Raw genomic sequence first — 20,104 nt, forward strand, 5'->3', positions numbered from 1 at the left:
GTAAGAAGAAAAAACCCAGTATCTTTCCACCCACTTTTTGATAGTGACATAACAAGGGAGAGAAGAATGACAAACATGACAGCCAATTATCTTTTTTCTTCTTACTTCTATTAACATTATATTTCATCTCGATTTGAAAACTATCAACATGTATCAATCCTTTCAGAGTAGATAGTCTATAACTCAAAACTCTGCTATCTCAGTTGTTAAGAAGGAAAGTAAATTTAAATAATGGACACTCCAAAATTACATTCTAAAGCAATGTTGTCTAATAGAAATGTAATTCAAGTCACAAATGTAAGCAACACATGTCATTTTATATTTACTAGTAACTACATCAAAAGAAAAATGGGTGAAATTAATTTTACTTAACCCAACATAAAGTATTATTTCTGTATAGTCAGTATAAAATAGTATAATGTTTTGCATTTTTAAACTAACTGTTCAAAATCTAGTATGTATTTCACAGTTATAGAATATCTCTATTCAGACTGCCTCATTTCAAGTTTCTCCAAAGCTGTATGTGGCTAGTGTCTACCATCTTGGATAGATATAGTTTCAATTAGTCATTCTCTCATTTCTTTTTATTGCTGCCACTTTTTTTCTATATCTGAGCATTTATAGAGCTAGAATTCTAAATCAGTGTACATTCAAAACAGTCTGTGAAATTTTCATATTTTCATATTTTCAATGAAACTTTATAATGTAAAATTATAAAAATTAGTTGTTATTTTTTCTTGTTTCCTTAATGAATCGGGTATCCATGAATAGTGAGATGGGGAAGGGTAAGGTTGGATCTTTCAGTTTTTCTTTTCTTTCTTTTTAATCTGGAATGTATTTCTTCCTTGAGAGGAAAAAAACGAGGAGTAAAAAACCCCTCAGAGATTAAAGTTTATTATCTTAACTCTGGCAAATTTTCAGATGACTCTTTTAAAGGGCAAGTAGGTACTCTGTATATTGAGGCTTAATTTTAAAGAACTTTTAATAAAAATAAAACATACCAAATTTTTTAGAATGTTACAATTTAATATGTAGATTTTTAAATATTTCATATGCTTATTTTTATAGAATGTGATCTTTTTTTCTTGTTCTCAAATTATGTTGATGTTTTGATATGAACATCACACAAAAGAAATTTCCCAAGAAAGTATATAGAAACACATTTGTACAACTGTTTTCCTTTGTTCAGTTTCTGATAATTGGGATATAAGTTCTTATTACTAACAGAGAATACTCTGAAGAAGTTCCTCTTTTACATGTATACCTTATTTAACACTATATATATATATAAATAGATTGTTGTTATCTTCATCCTGCGTGTTGAGAAAATAGAATTGAAAAGGTTTAATTGAATTGCCCAAGGGGGTTATTAAGTGGTAAATCTCGAATCTCAAATCTTCTCACTATATTATAAGCTGCCATTCTGTTTCCCCAAATGAAGAAAAAGAGTTGTAATACAGAAGAAAATTTTTCATGTTTAAAATAAGGATTACAGCTGGGCATCATGGTACATACATGTAATCCCAGCAATTTGGGACGCTGAGGCAGCATTGTGAGTTCAGAGCCAGCCTCAGCAATTTAGAGAAGCACTAAGCAACTTAGTGAGATCCTGTCTCAAAATAAAAAATAGAAAAGGGCTGGGGATGTAGCTCAGTGGTTAAGCCTCTCTAGACTCAATCCCTGGCACCAAATAAATAAGGATTCCAATTTTCTTGGCATAGATGACTTAAATATCACAATGTTTTGGCCAGTGTTTATTTTATAGCATTCCAATGCTAATGATGCCCCTGTTTGAATTTTGACTTGTCATCTCATAAAATTAAAGGTGGTTAAAGCCTGATACTGTCATCTTTTTTATTAAAATTTTTTTAGTAGTAGATAGACATTATACTTTTATTTTATTTATTTATTTTTGTGTGGTGCTGAGAATCGAACCCAGTGCCTTATACATGCTAGGCAAGCACCCTACCACTGAGCTACAACCCTAGGCTGCCATCTTTTTAAGCAGTGTGAATAATCCTTCCCCCAATGGTGGGGATTGAACCCCAGGGCCTGGTTCATGCAGGGAAAATGGGATGCCATTTTTGATGGATAGAATATTCTTTATCTTTCTTAGAAGACCCTAAACCTTTCTTAATAGAAATATATTAAGAGCTGTTTAGGGAAGTTGAGTACCTAAACCAATATGTTGGCGCTCGAAATAAAATCTGATATTTAACAAAATATTGGAAAAAATCTTTTTTTTTTTTTTTGGTTACTAGGGATGGAACTCAGGGGCTCAATCACTCAATCACTCACCTACCCTTTGTGAGGCTGGCTTTAAATTTGAGATCCTCCTGCCTCAGCCTCCTGAGCCACTGGGATTATAGGTATACACTACTATGCCTGGCAGGAAAAATTCTTTTTTGAAAACAAAAATAAAGAATGTTATGGACTCACATGTGTTTGGATGAATAAATGATACTACATATACATTTGGTATAGCTTTGTATATTATTATTGTCTCTTTTTTAGCCTCTAGGAAACCAAGTCCTAAGGGTCTACCAAACAAAAAAGGAGTCCAAGTGGGAATTCGTTCCCAAAGCCTCAATAGAGAACCACTTCGGAAAAATTCTGATATTGTCACAAAACGGGTTCTTTCTGCAAGACTGCTAAAAATCAATGAGTTGCAGAATGAAGTATCTGAACTCCAGGTCAAGTTAGCTGAGCTGCTAAAAGAAAATAAAGCTTTGAAAAGGCTTCAGTACAGACAGGAGAAAGCCCTGAATAAGTTTGAAGATGCAGAACTTGAAATCTCACAACTTGTAGTTCGTCATAACAATGAAATTACAGCACTCAAAGAACGCTTAAGAAAATCTCAAGAGAAGGAACGAGCAACTGAAAAACGGGTGAAAGATGCAGAATGTGAACTATTTAGGACAAAATTTTCCTTAGAGAAACTGAGAAAGATCTCTGAAGCTAGACACCTACCTGAACGAGATGATTTGGCAAAGAAACTAGTTTCAGCAGAGTTAAAGTTAGATGACACTGAGAGAAGAATTAAGGTAAAATTTTCACAGCTTCTAATTGTGCTGTCTTGGATTGTTTCTCATCGGACATTTCATATGCTCTGATTAAATAGCTTGTTGCAATTTCATACTTGTTTATAAATAAATGATTTTTAGTATCATCTAAGTAAGAAACTACAGAAAATTTAAGATTGTATATTTAAGAGCAAGATGCCAAAAAGATTGTATATGTTAATAAGCCACATATTGATGAATGAATGTTTAATTCCAGGGATCTTAGTCATTTGAGGGAAAAATTCTTATTTGACTATTTGATTGTTTCTTTAAAATTGAAAATTATACTATAGTAGTGAGGCAACATAAAACTGACCTTTCAGGACTATAACATAAGAAATCTGATCTATGATTTCTTTTTTGTTCATTTGTAATAGATATGCATAATACATCATTTGGGGCAAGGTATGTTCCATACTCCCCAAAACAAAACCTTATAGAAGAGTAAATGGTAGAATATTGAATAACTAATAGGCCTGAGAGTAAAAATATTTGGATTTTTTTTTTCCTTTTTTAGAGAAAGGAAGAAAAAGAGTCCTATTTCATGACTTTTACACATGGAACTTATATTAGATTGCCACTTGCTATCTAACAAACAGAAACCTTAAGTTGGGTTCTGTTACTTATAATTAATAAGTAGTTTAGAAAGTAAAGGTAAGCAAAATTTATGGGAATAATGTCTGCTGTGAGAGCTTTCTGAGCAAAGAACACCCAGAACTGTAAGTAATTAAGTTTCTGTACTGTATTAATTATTTTTTAATACACAGCCTGTTATAGTACTTAGTCTGTATAATAAGCATGGCTAGTATACCAATGCCATGCACAGGGGCAGTGGCTTATTAAATACAGTGTGTCTTAGTGGCCAGAAAAATTTCCTAGTTTATTCTCTAAATTTTGCAGTCATTATGTTAGGGTTATTTACCATGAGGTGGGATGGGGACTGAAAGCAGTTATCATCATTAAATAAGGAATTGGCACTTGAATTACTTTTTTGTTTTTAAAGTACTTTCTTTCTTTCTTTTTACTTATCAATGGACCTTTTTTTTTTTTTTTACTTATTTTTATGTGGTGCTGAGAATTGAGCCTAGTGCCTCACACATTGCTAGGCAAGTGCTGTACTACTGAGCTAAAACCCCAGCTCCTTGAATTATTTATTTATTTATTTATTCATTTATTTATTTATCTATTTATTTATTTAAGCAGGATATGAAACATTTATTCACAAGCTGTTGGTGCAGATTCACCAGCAGGTGCGCCAAGGAGCAGGCTGCAAGTCCATATCCTTAGTCCCCCTCAAGGGGTTAGAACAAATTTTTGTTTTTTAACTGATTTTATTTTTTAAATACATGACAGAAGAATGCATTACAATTCTTATCACATATATAGAACACAATTTTTCATATCTCTATTTGTATATAAAGTTTGTTCACACCAGGGAGGGAGTAGGAGGTTATCAATAATGGTGGAATGTGATGGACATCATTATCCAAAGTACATTTATGAAGACATGAATTGAATTACTTTTTAAAGGGAATTAGAACATGTGCCACATAATGGATTTTTAAATTAGGAATAAATAACCCATGGCCTGGTGTGATGGCCTAGGCCTGTAATCCCAGTGGCAAGTGTGGAGGAGGGAGGATTAAGAGTTCAAAGCCAGCTTCAGCAATTTAGCAGGGCACTAAGCAACTCAGTGAGACCCTGTCTTTAAATAAAATACGAAATGGGGCTGGGGATGTGGCTCAGTGGTTGAGTGCCCCTGACTTCAATCCCTGGCACCCCAAAATGAATAAATAAATAAATAATCCAAAATGCTGATTAATATACATGGTAAAAACAGAGGATGAATAAAACTACAGAGAAAGAAATTACAGTGCATACATACATATAAACAGCTGTAAATTGCAGTTCTCTCTTATAGCCAGTTATGAAGGAGGTTGATGGGTGGGTGGTAGAGGAGATAGCAGAAACAAGGATAGGAAAAATGGGGAAAAGTGTGTGGATTCCAAGTTGTAGATGAAAATAAGTTGTTCACTTGGGAGCACAAAAATCTTTCATCTGTAATGATAAGTCTTTGAAACAGTTAACAATATAGTGTCCTCAATCTTTTTTTCATATTGGATTTTTAAAAGCTTAACATTTTAAGTTCACTGTAGTTGGGCATGCATATGTAAGAAAATTATATAGAAAGATTCCATATACTTTTTACTTAGTTTTCCCCAGTGGTAACATATTACATAACTATAATACAACATTCTAATGAAGAAATTGGTTGTGATTCATTAATATTATCCATCAAACTTATTCAGCTTTTGATGTTATATTTTTATATACATTTGTGTGTGTAGTTACATAAGATTTTATCAAATGTACAGACTTGTGTGACCATGAACGCATTCAAGATACTTAATAGTTTCATTACAGGGATCCTTTATGTTACCCTGATATAGCCATTGCTATCTCTTCCCTTCCCCTCTAACTTCTGGCATACACTAATCCATTTGCCATCTCTATAGTTTTGTCATTTCAAGAATGTTATACAAATAGAATTATACAGCATGTAACCTTTGATGTTGGCAGATTTCACATATACACTCATCTAAGTTGTTGAATGTGTCAGTAGTTTCTTTTTATTCTCAAGTATTATTCCATGGTATAGATGTACTGCGAAGTGTTGCAATGTATCCTATTGAAGGGCATTTGGTTTATTTCCAGTTTTTGGCTATTAACTAACAAAACTGCTATGAGTATTCATGTATAGATTTTTGTGTGAACAGAAGTTTTTATTTCTCTGAGCTATATGTATAAAAGTGTACCTGCTGGGTTGTAAGATAAATATATGTTTGGTTCTGTATAAAATGCCATTCTCTTCTAGAGTAGTGGTACCATTTTACACACCAGCAATATTTAACTGTCCATTTTCCATATTCTTGTCAGTGTTTGGAGTTTATGCTGTTTTTAATTTCAGCCATTCTAATAGCTGTGTAATACCATCTCATTGTGATTTAATTTGCATTTTCCTAATGGCTGAGGATGGATAATCTTTTTATGTGCTTATTCAATATCTGTAGATCTATTTATTTTCTTTGTTTTACCATTTAAAAAATTAATCATCATTATTATTATTTTGTGGATGGACACAATACCTTTATTTTATTTATTTATTTTTATATGGTCCTGAGGATTGAACCCAGTGCCTCACATGTGCTAGGCAAGATCTCTACCACTGAGCCACAACCCCAGCCCTGTTTTGTCATTTTTCTAATTGGATTATTATGCTTTTCCTGTGGATTTTTTAGAGTTTTTTATATATTCTTGACACAAGTCCTTTTTCAGATGTGTGATTTGTAAATATGTTCTCCCAATCTGTAGCTTGTCTTCTCATCCTCTTTGCGGTCTTCTGAGAGAGTTTTAAATTTTGATGTGATCAAATATATCATATTTTTTTCTTATTGACTGTGCTTTGGTGTTAAGCCTAGGAACTCTTTGCCTCTAACCCAGTTGCCTCAGAGTATCTATCGCCTGTACTTTTCCCAAAAGGACTTTCCTCCAGTTTTACTGAGGTATAATTGACGAAAATTTTACACACACACACATTTAAGGTATACAATTTGGTATTTAAAAAAAATATTTTTGTAGTTGTAGATGGACACAATACCTTCATTTTATTTTTTTATTATATGTGGCCCTAGGGATCAAACCCAGTGCCTCACGCATGCTAGGCAAGCGCTCCACTACTGAGCTACAACCCCGGCCTCACAATTTGGTATTTTATAAAGATTTTGTTTTAATTTAAGTCCAGGATTTATATTTTGAGTTTAATTTGGGGGCAGGGTGTGGAGATTTAGGTTCAGGTAATGTGCTTTTTTGTGTGTGTGTGGGGGGGGTGTCTGTGGATGCTCAGTTGCTGTAGCCCCATTTGTTAAAAAAAGGCTATTCTTCCTCCATTGTATTGCTTTGACACTTTTATCAAAAATTAGTTGGACACATTTTTGTGGGTTTATTTCTAGATTCTCTGTTCTGTTCTATTAATCTATGTGTTCCTCCTTCTGTCATTACCATACTGTCTTAATTTAAGGATTCCTAGTATGCCTTAATGCCAGATACAGTGATTCTTCTCATGTTACATTTTGTTTTAAAATTTTTAGCTACTCTAGGTCCTTTGCCTTCCCATATAAATTTTAGAATAAACTTGTTTATGTGTACAAACACCTTCCTGGTATGTTGATAAGAATTGCATTAAGTTGATTTGTGAAGAATGACATATTTACTATATTGAATCTTCCAATTCTTAAACACAGTATGTATGTCTGTTTATTTAGGTTATCTTTGATTTCTAAATGGTGTCTATTCTTTCTGGGTCAGAAGGTTACTTTTAAATTTTTATTTTCTTATTTCAAAACTTCTGTTGTAAAAATTATTTTCACAAAGAGCTGTGAATGTTTTATGCACACAGAGGAATAACTTGATTTTAGTTTACTCCCAAGTTTTAAGATTATTTGGTTTACAAGTCTGAGCCTCCAAATTTAATTGATAGATATAAACTGCTTCCTTTCTGCTATAATTGAAATTACATTGGAATCAATATTAATATGTAATTATGAAGTTACTTTTCTGAAATCAACAATTTCACTTTCCTGTCACATCTTACTAGCTCCATTCTGAATGGTATAACCTTTGTAACCCCTCTGAGAGCTTCTATTCTTTATTCTAGCTTGCCTTTTCAGACTTCCTAAAGCCTTTGGCTTTTAACTATTAAATATAGTTATATTTTTCATAATCTCAATCAATCAAGAATTTGAAATAGTTTCTACTGAATTTCTTACTTGGCTTTGAAATTTAGCTTTTGTCTTTGTGCCTTATTCAGTTTTCCAAATTTTACTTTGTCCAAATTAAATCAATCTTCTTTTTTCTAACAGTAGGTTAGAGTCACTACCACTAATTGACTAAGGGAAAAAGCTAAGAGCTTGTTTGTGGTGTTTCATTTTTCAAATTAACTAAAATGGAACAAGTCCTGGATATTGAAATTGTGGTAACATTGCTGGTAGCGTTCTCAGGTCTATACTATCCTTTCCTAAGGTGTATCTGTATGGTGTTTGATTTTTTATTTGTTTTTCTTTTGGTATACCTTTCTGTTTTAAGAGTTTGTCCTTAAGCTAAAATTTGTGGCAGGTAGCTTTGTTTATAGCTTGTCTCATATCTAGGAAGTTTCCAGCTACAAATTCTTATTCTTCTTGTTACATTTTATTCTTAAAGAATGCCAATTTATCCTCCCCTTAAGTGTACACTGAGCTACAAAACCTTTCCTTCTTAATATCAGTTTGTAAGATGGGTGCAGGCTCATTTTGTTAGTTGATGGAAATGACAGAATATGTAGGTTCTCAGTAATTTAGAAATGGATACATAGTTAGGAACAGCCAAAGGTGTCAATGGAGACAGCCTCATGACAGTTGCCTTTCCTCCTGTAGGAAATCAGTCCACCTGTATGATATGGTTTGTTTCAATCCCAGGACGATACCAGGGATGAAGAACTACTTGATGGGTTAACTCTTTTGAGTTCTATATAAAGGATAAGTAGCTATGTATTTTATTTATTTAGAATTGACTTTATACCCTTATTTTGGCTTTTGTTTTGACAGATATATTTATTTATTTTTCTCATAAAATAGTGCTTTTTAAAAGTTAAACAAGGGGCTGGGGATATAGCTCAGTTGGTAGAGTGTTTGCCTCGCATGTACAAGTCCCTGGGTTCAATCCCCCGCACCCCCTCCACACGCACACACAAATGCCCGGTTTCTGTTCTCAGGACTAAAAGGCTCAGGGGTCACTCCAGTTGAACTGGGCTAACTGGGCTGCACAAAATAACCACACAAGAGATACAAATACCTTTTTCTTTGGGGTCACTGTGACGGTTCCTCTGACCTTAGGAGTCCGCAGGAAGAGAGTGTGTCAGAGCACACACTGACCCCTTTTATTGAGGAGAAGCTACTCAAATGAGGCAAGGGGTCAAGTTTCAGGGGGCTAAGTCTATCTTTATGATGTCCACTGTCAGCAGGTTGACTGACACCTGGGTAGGCCACACCCAAGGGCACAGTAAGAGAAGGGGACACACACAAGGCACTTCCATGGAAGATTCTATCCTAAACAGGGCAAGGGGTTATATTACAAAGGAACAGGTGAGCATAGCTTCACCCATGGGGCTGTAGCAAGACACACCCATGCAAGAGACACTGACTTTCGAACCCAAGAAGGGTGGGGAAATCTCTGTCACATTTCTGTGACTAAGCACCTCAGCACTCAGCCGGGGAGTGTGACTCAGTTACGTACAAGGTTGGTCTCCCACACACAAAAGTTAAACACATTAACTGATGTACCATGTTGTGTTTTGATACATGTATGCATCATATAATGTTTAAATCATGTTAACCATATTTATCTCCTCATATTTCTTTATGGTGAAAACTCCTTTCTTCTAGCTTTTGAAATGTACAGTACATTATTGTTGTCTATAGTTACCTTACTATATAGGAACATACCTTAATAAATTTATTCAATAGAGTTCTCTATCATTTTAATCTTTAATATTTTATACATATTTAATACTTAAAACTGCAACATATGCACAACCTAACTTTTAGAACAGAAAACTTTTTTAAATTATATAATGCAGTGATTTTCAAACTTTTGCTGCAAAGACCCAGTAGTATTCTTAAAAATTATCTAGGAACCTCTCTAGTAAAACTTTTGTAAAGTCTATCTATTGCTGCTTAATCACATTAGAAATTAAAGTTGAGAACATTTAGAAATATTTATCCATTAAAATAGAAGACAGCTCATTACATTTTACAAAATCTTGTGTATTTTCCAAGCCAAAAATAAATCAAGTTAAGAGTGGCTTGTTCCATATATTTGTAAATTTCTTTAATATCTGGGTTAATAAAGGACAGCTGGGCCCTCACATTTGCTTCTGAATTCAATCTGTTGGAGTATGTTGTTGTGTTGATAAATGTGAAGAAAATTCAGCCTCACACAGATGTCTGTATTAGTTAGAAATTGGAGGAGTATTTAATAGTCTTCTCATATAACTGGATATTTTTCTTTGATAGAATATCACTTACACCAAAATGTAACAAGTGATATTCTATCTAAATAGTTATAAAGTGGAATCTGAAGCCATATTGGAACTTTGTATATTCAGTCACATTAAAACCTAGGTGTCTAATCTCACTGGATTAGATGTTTTATCCTTTACACATTGGTCATTTGGAAATATTGAGTTATGTAGATTTTTAAAACGTACATGTTTCATTATATAATATCACATGGCATATAGCCTTTGGAAAACTTCACGATACTCTCATGACACAATGTGAGTGAAGTTACCAAATAATATCTTATTGTTCTAAAATAATTTTGACCTTGAAGACTCTCAGAGGTGTCTCAGAGATCTTTGGGGGTTATTACACCATTCTTTGAGAATCACTGATTTAATATAAGCAGTTCTTTGTTAGCATTTCCTTATTAGTGATTCCCCAATCAGCAATTTCTTTCAGTGCCTACCCCAACTATACCATCTCATTCTAGGCCTGGGACTGGCCTCAAATAGGGGCTCAGGTCATGTTTTTCCACCCTCTTACCAGAGATAGTAGCAGGTTATACATATTGCTTGACATGTTGTTTTTCATGGAAAAGTATTTTTTTGGCACTTTCAACATAGCATTGTCTTAATTCGGTCTTAATTCCTTTGTAAAAAAAATTTCATGTTTCTTCCTGATCAAGAATGCAGTAGCAGATTAATAGGTATAACCAACAACATGTCATAAAGCAAATATCATGAATTGTAATTATCAAAAGAATCCATAATCATTAAATAGGAAATTATCTTCTAAGTTTTATGAAAAGATAAAAAAGTAATTACATGTACATAATTATTAAAAGAACTCCAGTAAACTGTAGGATATACATTGAGAATGTTAAAAATCCAACTGTATTTTTAACATCAGATGGCACAGAGTGAATTACTTTTTAGGGATAAAATAATGAAACTCTTAAGATTTTATCTCTTTTTAGATATTTGTAAAGATTTTGGGAAATGGTTTGCATATCATAGAACACAGGATCACAGAGCTGTGAAAGAAGTTTGATAGATTTTTTCCTATGAGAGACTGGAATTCAAATTCCCTTGGCCCTGAAGCTACCCTTATGTATTTCTTGTTGATAAAATCATTATTTTATTTTATAGTTGTTCCTCACTATAAGTAATTTTCAAAAGTAAGAATTCACCATTATCTTCCCATTACTCATTGGGCCAAGTAGGTCCATTTTCCTTCCTCTTTCCCTGCCATGACTTAACTCTAGTTCCTTCTCTGAAAGATTTTCTGCCCTTTTGTCCTTCAGAAACCCAAATCACAAAGCCCTATCTTTGTCTCAGCTACCTGTTCTGAATTATTTTTAAACAAGAACATCTAATTAGGACAGCAAATGGAGGTAAACCCAATAGGTCAGCTCTGTTCTTGTCTTGCTTTGACGTAATGTAACTCTTTTAACCCCAGGTTCAGTTGATTTGTCTGAGGAATTAAATGGTATGATTTCTGAGGCAACTTTCAAATCTAAAATCTGAGGAGCCTGAAGTCATGCTTTTAAAGTTTTCATGTACCCAAAGTGTTTTTAGCTTGGTGCACTTTTATTCCCCTTTACCAACACCAAAATTAAGGACCTATTACATCTATTGATGAATGTTGACGAGATGAAAAATTCCTAGTGTTGAAAAACAAATTGTTTGTAAAATAAAATTTTTACAAAATAACCCAAGGAATTGCTGAGTTTTATATATATATATACACATGCACACACACACATATTTATATAAATAATATATAAAAGCAGTCTTTTACATTTCTGGAGAGAAAAGACTTAAATGAGATCTGTGATCAAAGGGTAAATTTTAGAATGATTTCAGAAATTAACTTTTTCAGGGACCTTAGAAACTACCCATTTATTTTTAGACAGTTATTAAAGCAGTTTTATGTTAATATTTAAGATAAATTTTATTGAAAAAGTAATAAAACCACTAAAATGGGCTTAAAATTCAAATAATACAAAAAAGGTATGCAATGATGACTTGTTTCTTTTCTATACTGTTTGTAGACCCATTTCTAAGAAACACTTTGAAGAAAAATTGTCTTTTCCTATGCAAGCTTGTATCTGTATATTAATGTCATGTTTTTCCACCCTTTACCACAGATAGTAGCAGTTTATACACATTGCTTGACATGTTTTTTTTCATGGAAAAGTATTTTTTTGGCACTTTCAACATAGCATTGTGTACATGTATATCATGTACACACATATACAAACTTGCACATGCATAATCAGTTTAATGCTTTTTTATAAGATGCATACTAGTCTGTATAGATGTGTCATAATATGATGAACCTTTTTTTGATTTTTTTAGTTATAGATGGGCACAATATCTTTATTTTGTTTATTTATTTTTATATGATGCTGAGGATCAAACCCAGTGCCTCACATGTATGAGGCAAGTACTCGGCCACTGAGCCACACCCCAGCCCCAAACCTTTATTTTTAATATACTGATTTCTTGTTCTGGAGTAGCATAAAAGATGCCTGGCATTAAATATATATGTGTTTATGTGTATATATATGTATGTGTGTGTGTGTGTGTGCCATATAGAGATGTATATTAGTATAATGGAAAATTCCTAGAGGAGGAAGTCTTTGTCTCAGTAAAGCATTTTAAAAACATCTTTTGTTATTTGTTTATATAAGGTTTTAAAGAGTGCTATAGGCTAATAATTTTTTCTTAGAGCAATTAAAGTTAAATCCTTCCTATTTGGGGAGGATTAAATTAGTTTTTCTTGTGACTAGTATATCATCAAGGAGATTTTAAAGCATTTTTTTATGATAGCATCTTTAATATGGAAACATTGATGGATTTTGCCTGTTTAGTTGAGTTAGAAATTTTTGGCTTAGAACTCAAGGCCAAATAAAAAATTATTTAGTTTGTATCTAACTATGCTATTAATTAACACTTAACTCTTAACCTGTTAAGTTCCTAATGAAACTTGAAATTTTATACACATACAAATACATATTAACAAGATTCAAATTCTTGTTATATACCATGCTAGCTTTATGATATAAGACACTTATTATATTATCTGAACACTTATTAAATTACATTATTATATTATCTGAACCTCAGTTTCCAGTCTATAAAACCTTGCAAGTGATAAACAGTGTTAAAGTTCATAATGAGTGTGGATAGCTCTGTGCCTTGTACTTATTAGGCAGTATATGAAAGAAGGAAAAGAGGGGAGGGAAGGAGGAAAAGAAGGAATGCACTAGAAGTAAATTACATTAGTTAAAAGTAAATACATCTCTGAGAGTACACTGTAGTATTTTGGAGTTTGAAAAACTATTATAGAGCATTGTTTTTCAAATTGACTTTAAGGATTCTTTTTTTTTTTTTTTTGAAAGGTTTAAAACTACTACTGATTTGTTCTATTGGCTTTTCGTGTTTTGTCAGTTCTTCACAGGCAATCAAATGCAGGCCCTGAGATGTTCTGTGATGGTGACTGGTGAGATAGTTTGCAGAAAAGGCTTTAGAAACTTTCCCAGCAACCTGAAGCAGCCCCTGAAACACTTCCATGGGGAACTCTCTAATTCAACTGTTGAAGAAACATAGACAGAGGAGTTATTTGCCTTTTTCTAGTTCACAGAAAATTGCATAGATCATTAGAACCATGTGTCTAGGACTAGAATTATATTCTTCTGTCTCCCATTCTCTTGCTCTATTATTCTATTTTCTCTTTCATAAATTTCTTGGAATTTTGTCACATTTAAAAGCTGAGTGATAGTTTCCTCTGATAATAGTACTTTTTATGTTATTTTTAATTATAACATAAGTAATTAAAATTTTGGCTATTTTATCATTGTTTTTGATGAAATGATGTACAAACTATAAAAGAAACAAATCATTTTTTTAGAATCTTTTCATATGCTCATTTTGTATGTGTGATGATTTATTGAGTAGGAATCACCTCTGAAATCTGTTTTATTTTCAATACAATTATAATAAATATTGTGGAGTAAATTCGAACTGTTGGAAGACACAAGTTCAAAGTAAGGAGAGATTTGCAAACATTTTAAGGAAAGCAGGTTTCATGAGTGCATGGATAAGTCTCACTGCTTAGGATAGGCTGTGATGCAAAGAGGAAACACACTATTGGATTACAAATTTGCTTCTAATCTGTCCTGCTCAAAAGCACAATAAGAAACAGCTCATATAAATGAGCTCAGTCTCCAGATTCAGATGAATTATACCCCAGAGGACTGAAGAATCTTGCAAATGTGATTTCTGATTCTTTGTCAGTGTACTTTCAGGAGTTAGGAAGACAAGGAGAGTTAACAAAATAATAAAAGGCAAGTACCAATTTTTTTAAGGGTAGTCAGAGATAGATGTTAAATTATGAATTAGTAGCTTGCTGCCAATCTCAAATTTTGAAACATGTTTTGGAAATTATTGCTCTTTCAGAACTATTCTTTATTTTATTTCCTTTAGATTGGTTTATGAAGATATATCTATACATTCTCTCCTATAAACATGTATATGTTATACACTTATATTCCTATATATACTATATATTTATAAAATATTTGCATGTATATTTTATGACTATACTGTATCTACTATAGTCTAGTGGATATGTTATATAGTAGATATACTATAGTATATAGTTAATATTGTCTGTCTTTTATGTTTTTTTTTTTTAAATGGAGTAATGTGGGTTGCTTGAGAATAATGTTAGCTTCCTAGTTAGAACTTTAACTGTATTCAAAGGGTGTAGATAAACAGTTGCCAACTTGGAGAGAAAGTTTCTAGGTGGGTGTTTTGGGCTACCATCTTAGGTCCTATCCCTTTCAGTTTATTGGTGAATTTCATCAGGCTCCTAAAGGGCAAAAACAAGTCTCATTTGATTTTGTATTTGCAACATCTGACAGTCTGGGATAGAATTAGTTCTTTATAAAAGAATAAATGGATGGGTGGATGGATGAAATAAAATTGTGGCATTCACAGCAGGTTCACCAATAGGAGGGACCTCTAATTTGATGATGACAACATTAAGATTGAGTTGGTCTCCCTAGGCTCAAAATCTGGCCCCAAATTTTGATGTGGTTAAATATTAAGTCTTCATTTTTTAAAGATCTATCATATATGATCTCCTGGCTTGAAAGTAATTCAGTTTTTAAAAATATATTTTAGTTTATGAACCTAAAATCATATTGCTACTTAGAAAGTTAATAGAAGGGAGAGAAGAAATGCTGGGAAGCAATATTGGCCAAATTTTATTGTCTGCATGTATGAATATGTAACAATAAATCCCATCAATATATACAACTCTAATGCACCAATAAAAAATGAAGAAAAAAATTAATAGAAAATGTTTGTTTTTCTATTCCTAGGAGGTAATAGTAACTATAACTTTACTGGTCAGATTACATGTATTAAGGTACCAAGTTTTAGGTAACAAACTAATGTGTGGAGAGCAAATAGGATAACCATTATGTTGAAAAACTATTATATGAGAAACAATGTAATAAATATGGAATCATGGATTAGATTAAGGGAAAATATAACTTTCTTTATTTAAAGGCCTATTGCATGGAAGAGGAGAAATAGGTCTGCTTTTATGAGATTGTTTTTTAGATCAGTGCAAATCCAATGAATATTACTAATTTCTACTCATCTATATGGAAGAGCTTTCAAATAATTGAAATTGCACTAGAAGTATTTGTGTAGAGGCTGGATGTTCCCCTTCTGGAAATATAAAAAAAATTCCTAAAAGATAGGCCAGTGAGATAAACTCCAGGTTCCTTGCTTACACTAAGTCTGTCTTCAGAGTTGAGCTACCACAATACTGAACAGGCATTAAAACAGTTAACTGAGATGGATAGATAATACAGTTTTTATTAAAACAGGACTAAGTGTATATTACTTTATTAATTAATAAAAAATAAGGTAAAATCTAATATCCTTTGAGTTTGTAAAAAATTGTTATGTTAATTCTTTATTTATGTTAAATAGTAACAATTCTGTGATATTATATTTTATATTATTTTTGATATTATTTTGAAAAAAAGTTTTGAAGTACCTTAAAATTTTTTTCTCTTGTTTCAAGACATTTTGAAATTTATAGTATAGTAATAAGAAAAATACTCTTAGTCCTACCAGCCAAAGATAACTACCATTTGCATTTTCTTCTTTTCTCCATTCAGTATTTTTTATTTCTTAAAGTAATTTCAACTTTTTTCCCATATATGGAATATTTTGAACATATGGAAAAAGAGAATATTTAAAGGTTTCATGTTCCTATTTGATATTTTTCTACTTTTGCCTTAGAACTTATTTTTAAAAATAAGATATTAAAGTTCCCTTGTGTCCTTTCTCCAAACAGCCTTCTATTCTTCTGCCTCAGAAGTAACTGCTTCCCTGAAGCTGTTAGATGTTTCCTTCCTAGCCATTTTAGTTTTTATTTGAACATATTTTTTGAAATTATATTTTTATTTTCCATAAGTAGTACATGTGCATTAGTAAGTAGCATAAATTTATTGAAAATGAAAAAATAGGGGTTAGAGATATAGCTTAGTTGGTAGAGTGCTTGCTTTTACAGGCACAAGGCCCTGTGTTCGATCTCTAGCACCACCAAAAAAAAAAAAAAAAAGGAAAAGAAAAAGTAACATTCTTATCAGCTGGAGATACACACTAAGAAGCTAAACGTGGTTATCTTGGATATTTCCCTCCATTAATGTGTGCCTTATGTAAGTATTCATCTGTATGTTTGTGTATATGCAGATTAATTATTTTAAATGATATGTTGAACTTCATGAAATGCTTTTTTTTTCTCTGCTAAAATAATTAAATTTTTTTTTCTCATTAACATGGCAAATTACATTTAGATTTCCCTCCTGTGACCTTGATACTAGGGATTGAACCCAGGATGCTTTACCACTGATCTACATTCCCTGCCTTTTTATTTTTACTTTGAAACGGGGTCTTGCTAAGTTGAAACTGGCCTTAAGCTTGTGATCCTCCTGCTTCTGCCTCCTATGTATCTGGGATTACAGGAATGTTCCACCATGCCCAGTCACATAATAAACTACTTTGATTCTTTGCTTTCTTGGGATTGATGTATTTAGTAAGGTGCAATTTTTATTCATTGCCTAATTCTTTTTGCTAATATATGGGATTTTTGCAACAATATTCATGTATAAGAATGGTCTGTGATTTTACTTTAAGCTATCCTTATCCACTTTTTTGTGATTTAGTAATATTGGCAGTTGTAGCTGTATTCATTTAATTAATTAGCATATATAATATTTCTTATACACTTTTGACATCAAGATTATAAAAATTCTGGGCTGGGGGTATTGCTTAGTGGTCGATCACTTGCCTAACATGTACGAGGCTCTAAGTTCAAGCCCCAGCACTGCCAAAAAAAAATTATAAAAATTCTCACCAAGAATGATTTTTTATAGGTCTTTCTCCTCTTTCTCTTCCTCCTAGTCCTCATCATCATCAGTCTTGCTTCTCCTCCTCCTCTTCTTCCTTTTCTTCAAATTATAAAAGATAGCTATATCTGTTTCTTAAAATTTTTTGAATTTTTACCTTCAAAACCCTGTGAATTTAATGTTTATTCAGAAGTTTATTTTTGTCTTTATTTTTTCCAACTTATTCATTTAATAGTTTATAAATAGATTCATGTCTTACATCTCATTTTTATTTGATTCATGTCTTACATCTCATTTTATTTTGATTATGTTTGTTTATTTTATTTCAGATTCTGTATTTGTTGTCATTAAGTTTTTTAATATCTACTTTTATTACCATGTAGGATTCACTGTAATATTTCTGTATATGCATACAGCATAAATTCATCATTTCCATCTACCCTTCATCCACCCTTAACTCCTCTCTCAACAAACCATTCCCAGTAATCACTAGTCTGCTTTCAGATTGGCTTTTTTAAAAATTTGATTTACGAGAGAGTATACATGTAGCTTGTCTTTCAGTGTCTGGCTTATTGCACTTAACATGGCATCCTTCAATTTCATCCATTTTGTTGCAAATGGATTTCATTCTTTGTGGCTGAAAAATACTCCATTGGATATGTATTCTATATTTTCTTTACCCATATATCTGTTGATGGGCATGTAGGTGGATTCTGTATTGTAGCTAATTGTGAACAGTGCTGCAATAAAAATGTACATGCAGTATCTCTTTGTATACCAATTTCATTTCTTTTGCATATATAAGCAGGACTATGATAGGTTGATCATATGATACTTGTATTTTCAGTTTTGAGGAATCTCCATACCATTTTCCATAATGGCTCTACTAATTTGCCTTCCTACTGACAGTGTATTAGGGTTCCTTTTTTCTCCACATCCTTCCCAGCATTTGTTATTTTTTTGTCTTTTTTAAAACAGCAATTCTAACTGGGATGAGATGGTATCTCATTGTAGTTTTGATTACCATTTCCCTTATGACTAAAGATATTGAGCATTTTTTCATATATTTATTGGTTGTTTGTATTTTTCTGAGCAATGTCTATTTTGATCATTTGCCCATTTTTTAGTTGTATTACTTTTCTTAAGTTTTTTAAGTTCTTTATATATTCTGACTATTAACCTTCTCTGAGAAGAATAGCTGGCAAATGTTTCCTCCCATTATGTAGGTTATTTTTTTTTTTATTATTCAGTTTTCTTTGCTGTTCAGAAGCTTTTTAAGTTGCTATAATCCCATTGTCAATTGTGCTTTTATTTCCTGTACTTTGGGAGTTGTAGCAAGAAAATGTGCCTATTCCAATTATTTTGAAGTGTTTCCCCAGTGTTTTCCTCTAGTAGTTTCAGGGTTTTATGTCTTATATTAAGGTCTTTTATGTATTTTAAGTCGATTCTTCTATAGGATGAGAGGGATTAGGACACTGGATAACCGGTTTCCCCAGCATCATTTGTTGAAAAGGCTGTCTTCTCCATTGTATTTTTGGCACCTTTTTTGAAAATCAGTTGGCTGTAATTGTATGGATTTACTTTTAGGTTCTCTATTCTGTTTCATGGGTCTATAATATGTCTGTGTTTATACCAATACCATGATGTTTGGTTGCTATAACTCTGTAGAATGCCTTGAAATCATATGTTGTGATGCCTCCAGCTTTTTTCTTTTTGCTCAAGATTGCTTTGACTATTTGGGGTCTTTTGTGTTTTCATACAAATTTTAGGATTGTTTTTACTTGTTCTGTGAATGTCATTTTTATTTTGTTGGGGTTGTGTTGAATCTGAAGATGGCTTTGGGCACTATGGACATTTTAACAGTGTTGAATCTTGCAATCCATGAACATGTAGGTCCTTCCATCTTTTAGTGTCATCTTCAGTTTCTTCAATGTTTATACTTTTCTTTGTAGAGGTCTTTCACCTCCTTGATTAGGTTTATTCCTAGGTATCTTATTTTTGTGGCTATTGTGAATGAGGTTGCTCTCGGAGTTCTTAGCATATTAATTATTGGTATATAGAAAAAGTACTGATCTTTGCACATTATTTTTGCATATTGCTACTTTACTGAATCTATCAATTCTAACAGTCTTTTGGGGAATTCTAGATTTTTCTACTGACTTCTTCCTTTCTGTGCTCTAGTTTTTGTTTGTAGTTAGGTCTTACTGTGTTGTCTAGGCTGGTTTCAAGCTAGTGGACTTAAGTGATCTTCCCATCTCAGTTTCCTGAGTTGTGGGGACTATAGGCATGTGCTATCACACCCAGCCCTTCTTTCCTTTTTGTATGCATTTTGTTTATTTTTCTTGAATGATTGTTTTGGCTAAAACTTCTAGTACTATATTGAATAAGAGCCATAAGAATGGGCACTTTTGTCTTGTTCCTGACCTTAGAGGAAATGCTTTCAGTTTTTCCCCATTCAATATGATGATGGCTATGGGTTTATCATATAGCCTTTATTTGGTTGAGGTATG

The 20,104-nt window shown here is 32.5% G+C and overlaps 1 protein-coding gene across 1 annotated transcript in view; it reads left to right on the plus strand.

Annotated features, from left to right (window-relative positions):
• Lca5 (lebercilin LCA5) overlaps positions 1 to 20,104 on the plus strand; it is a 67,576-nt gene that overhangs the window by 35,161 nt on the left and 12,311 nt on the right. Inside the window, exon 3 of the mRNA XM_076859986.2 lies at positions 2,515 to 3,044. Coding sequence (XP_076716101.1) covers positions 2,515 to 3,044 — 530 coding nt within the window. The remainder of the gene's footprint in view (positions 1 to 2,514; positions 3,045 to 20,104) is intronic.

The sequence above is a fragment of the Callospermophilus lateralis genome, chromosome 6, assembly GCF_048772815.1.
Source record: "Callospermophilus lateralis isolate mCalLat2 chromosome 6, mCalLat2.hap1, whole genome shotgun sequence".
Classification (NCBI taxonomy): domain Eukaryota; kingdom Metazoa; phylum Chordata; class Mammalia; order Rodentia; family Sciuridae; genus Callospermophilus; species Callospermophilus lateralis.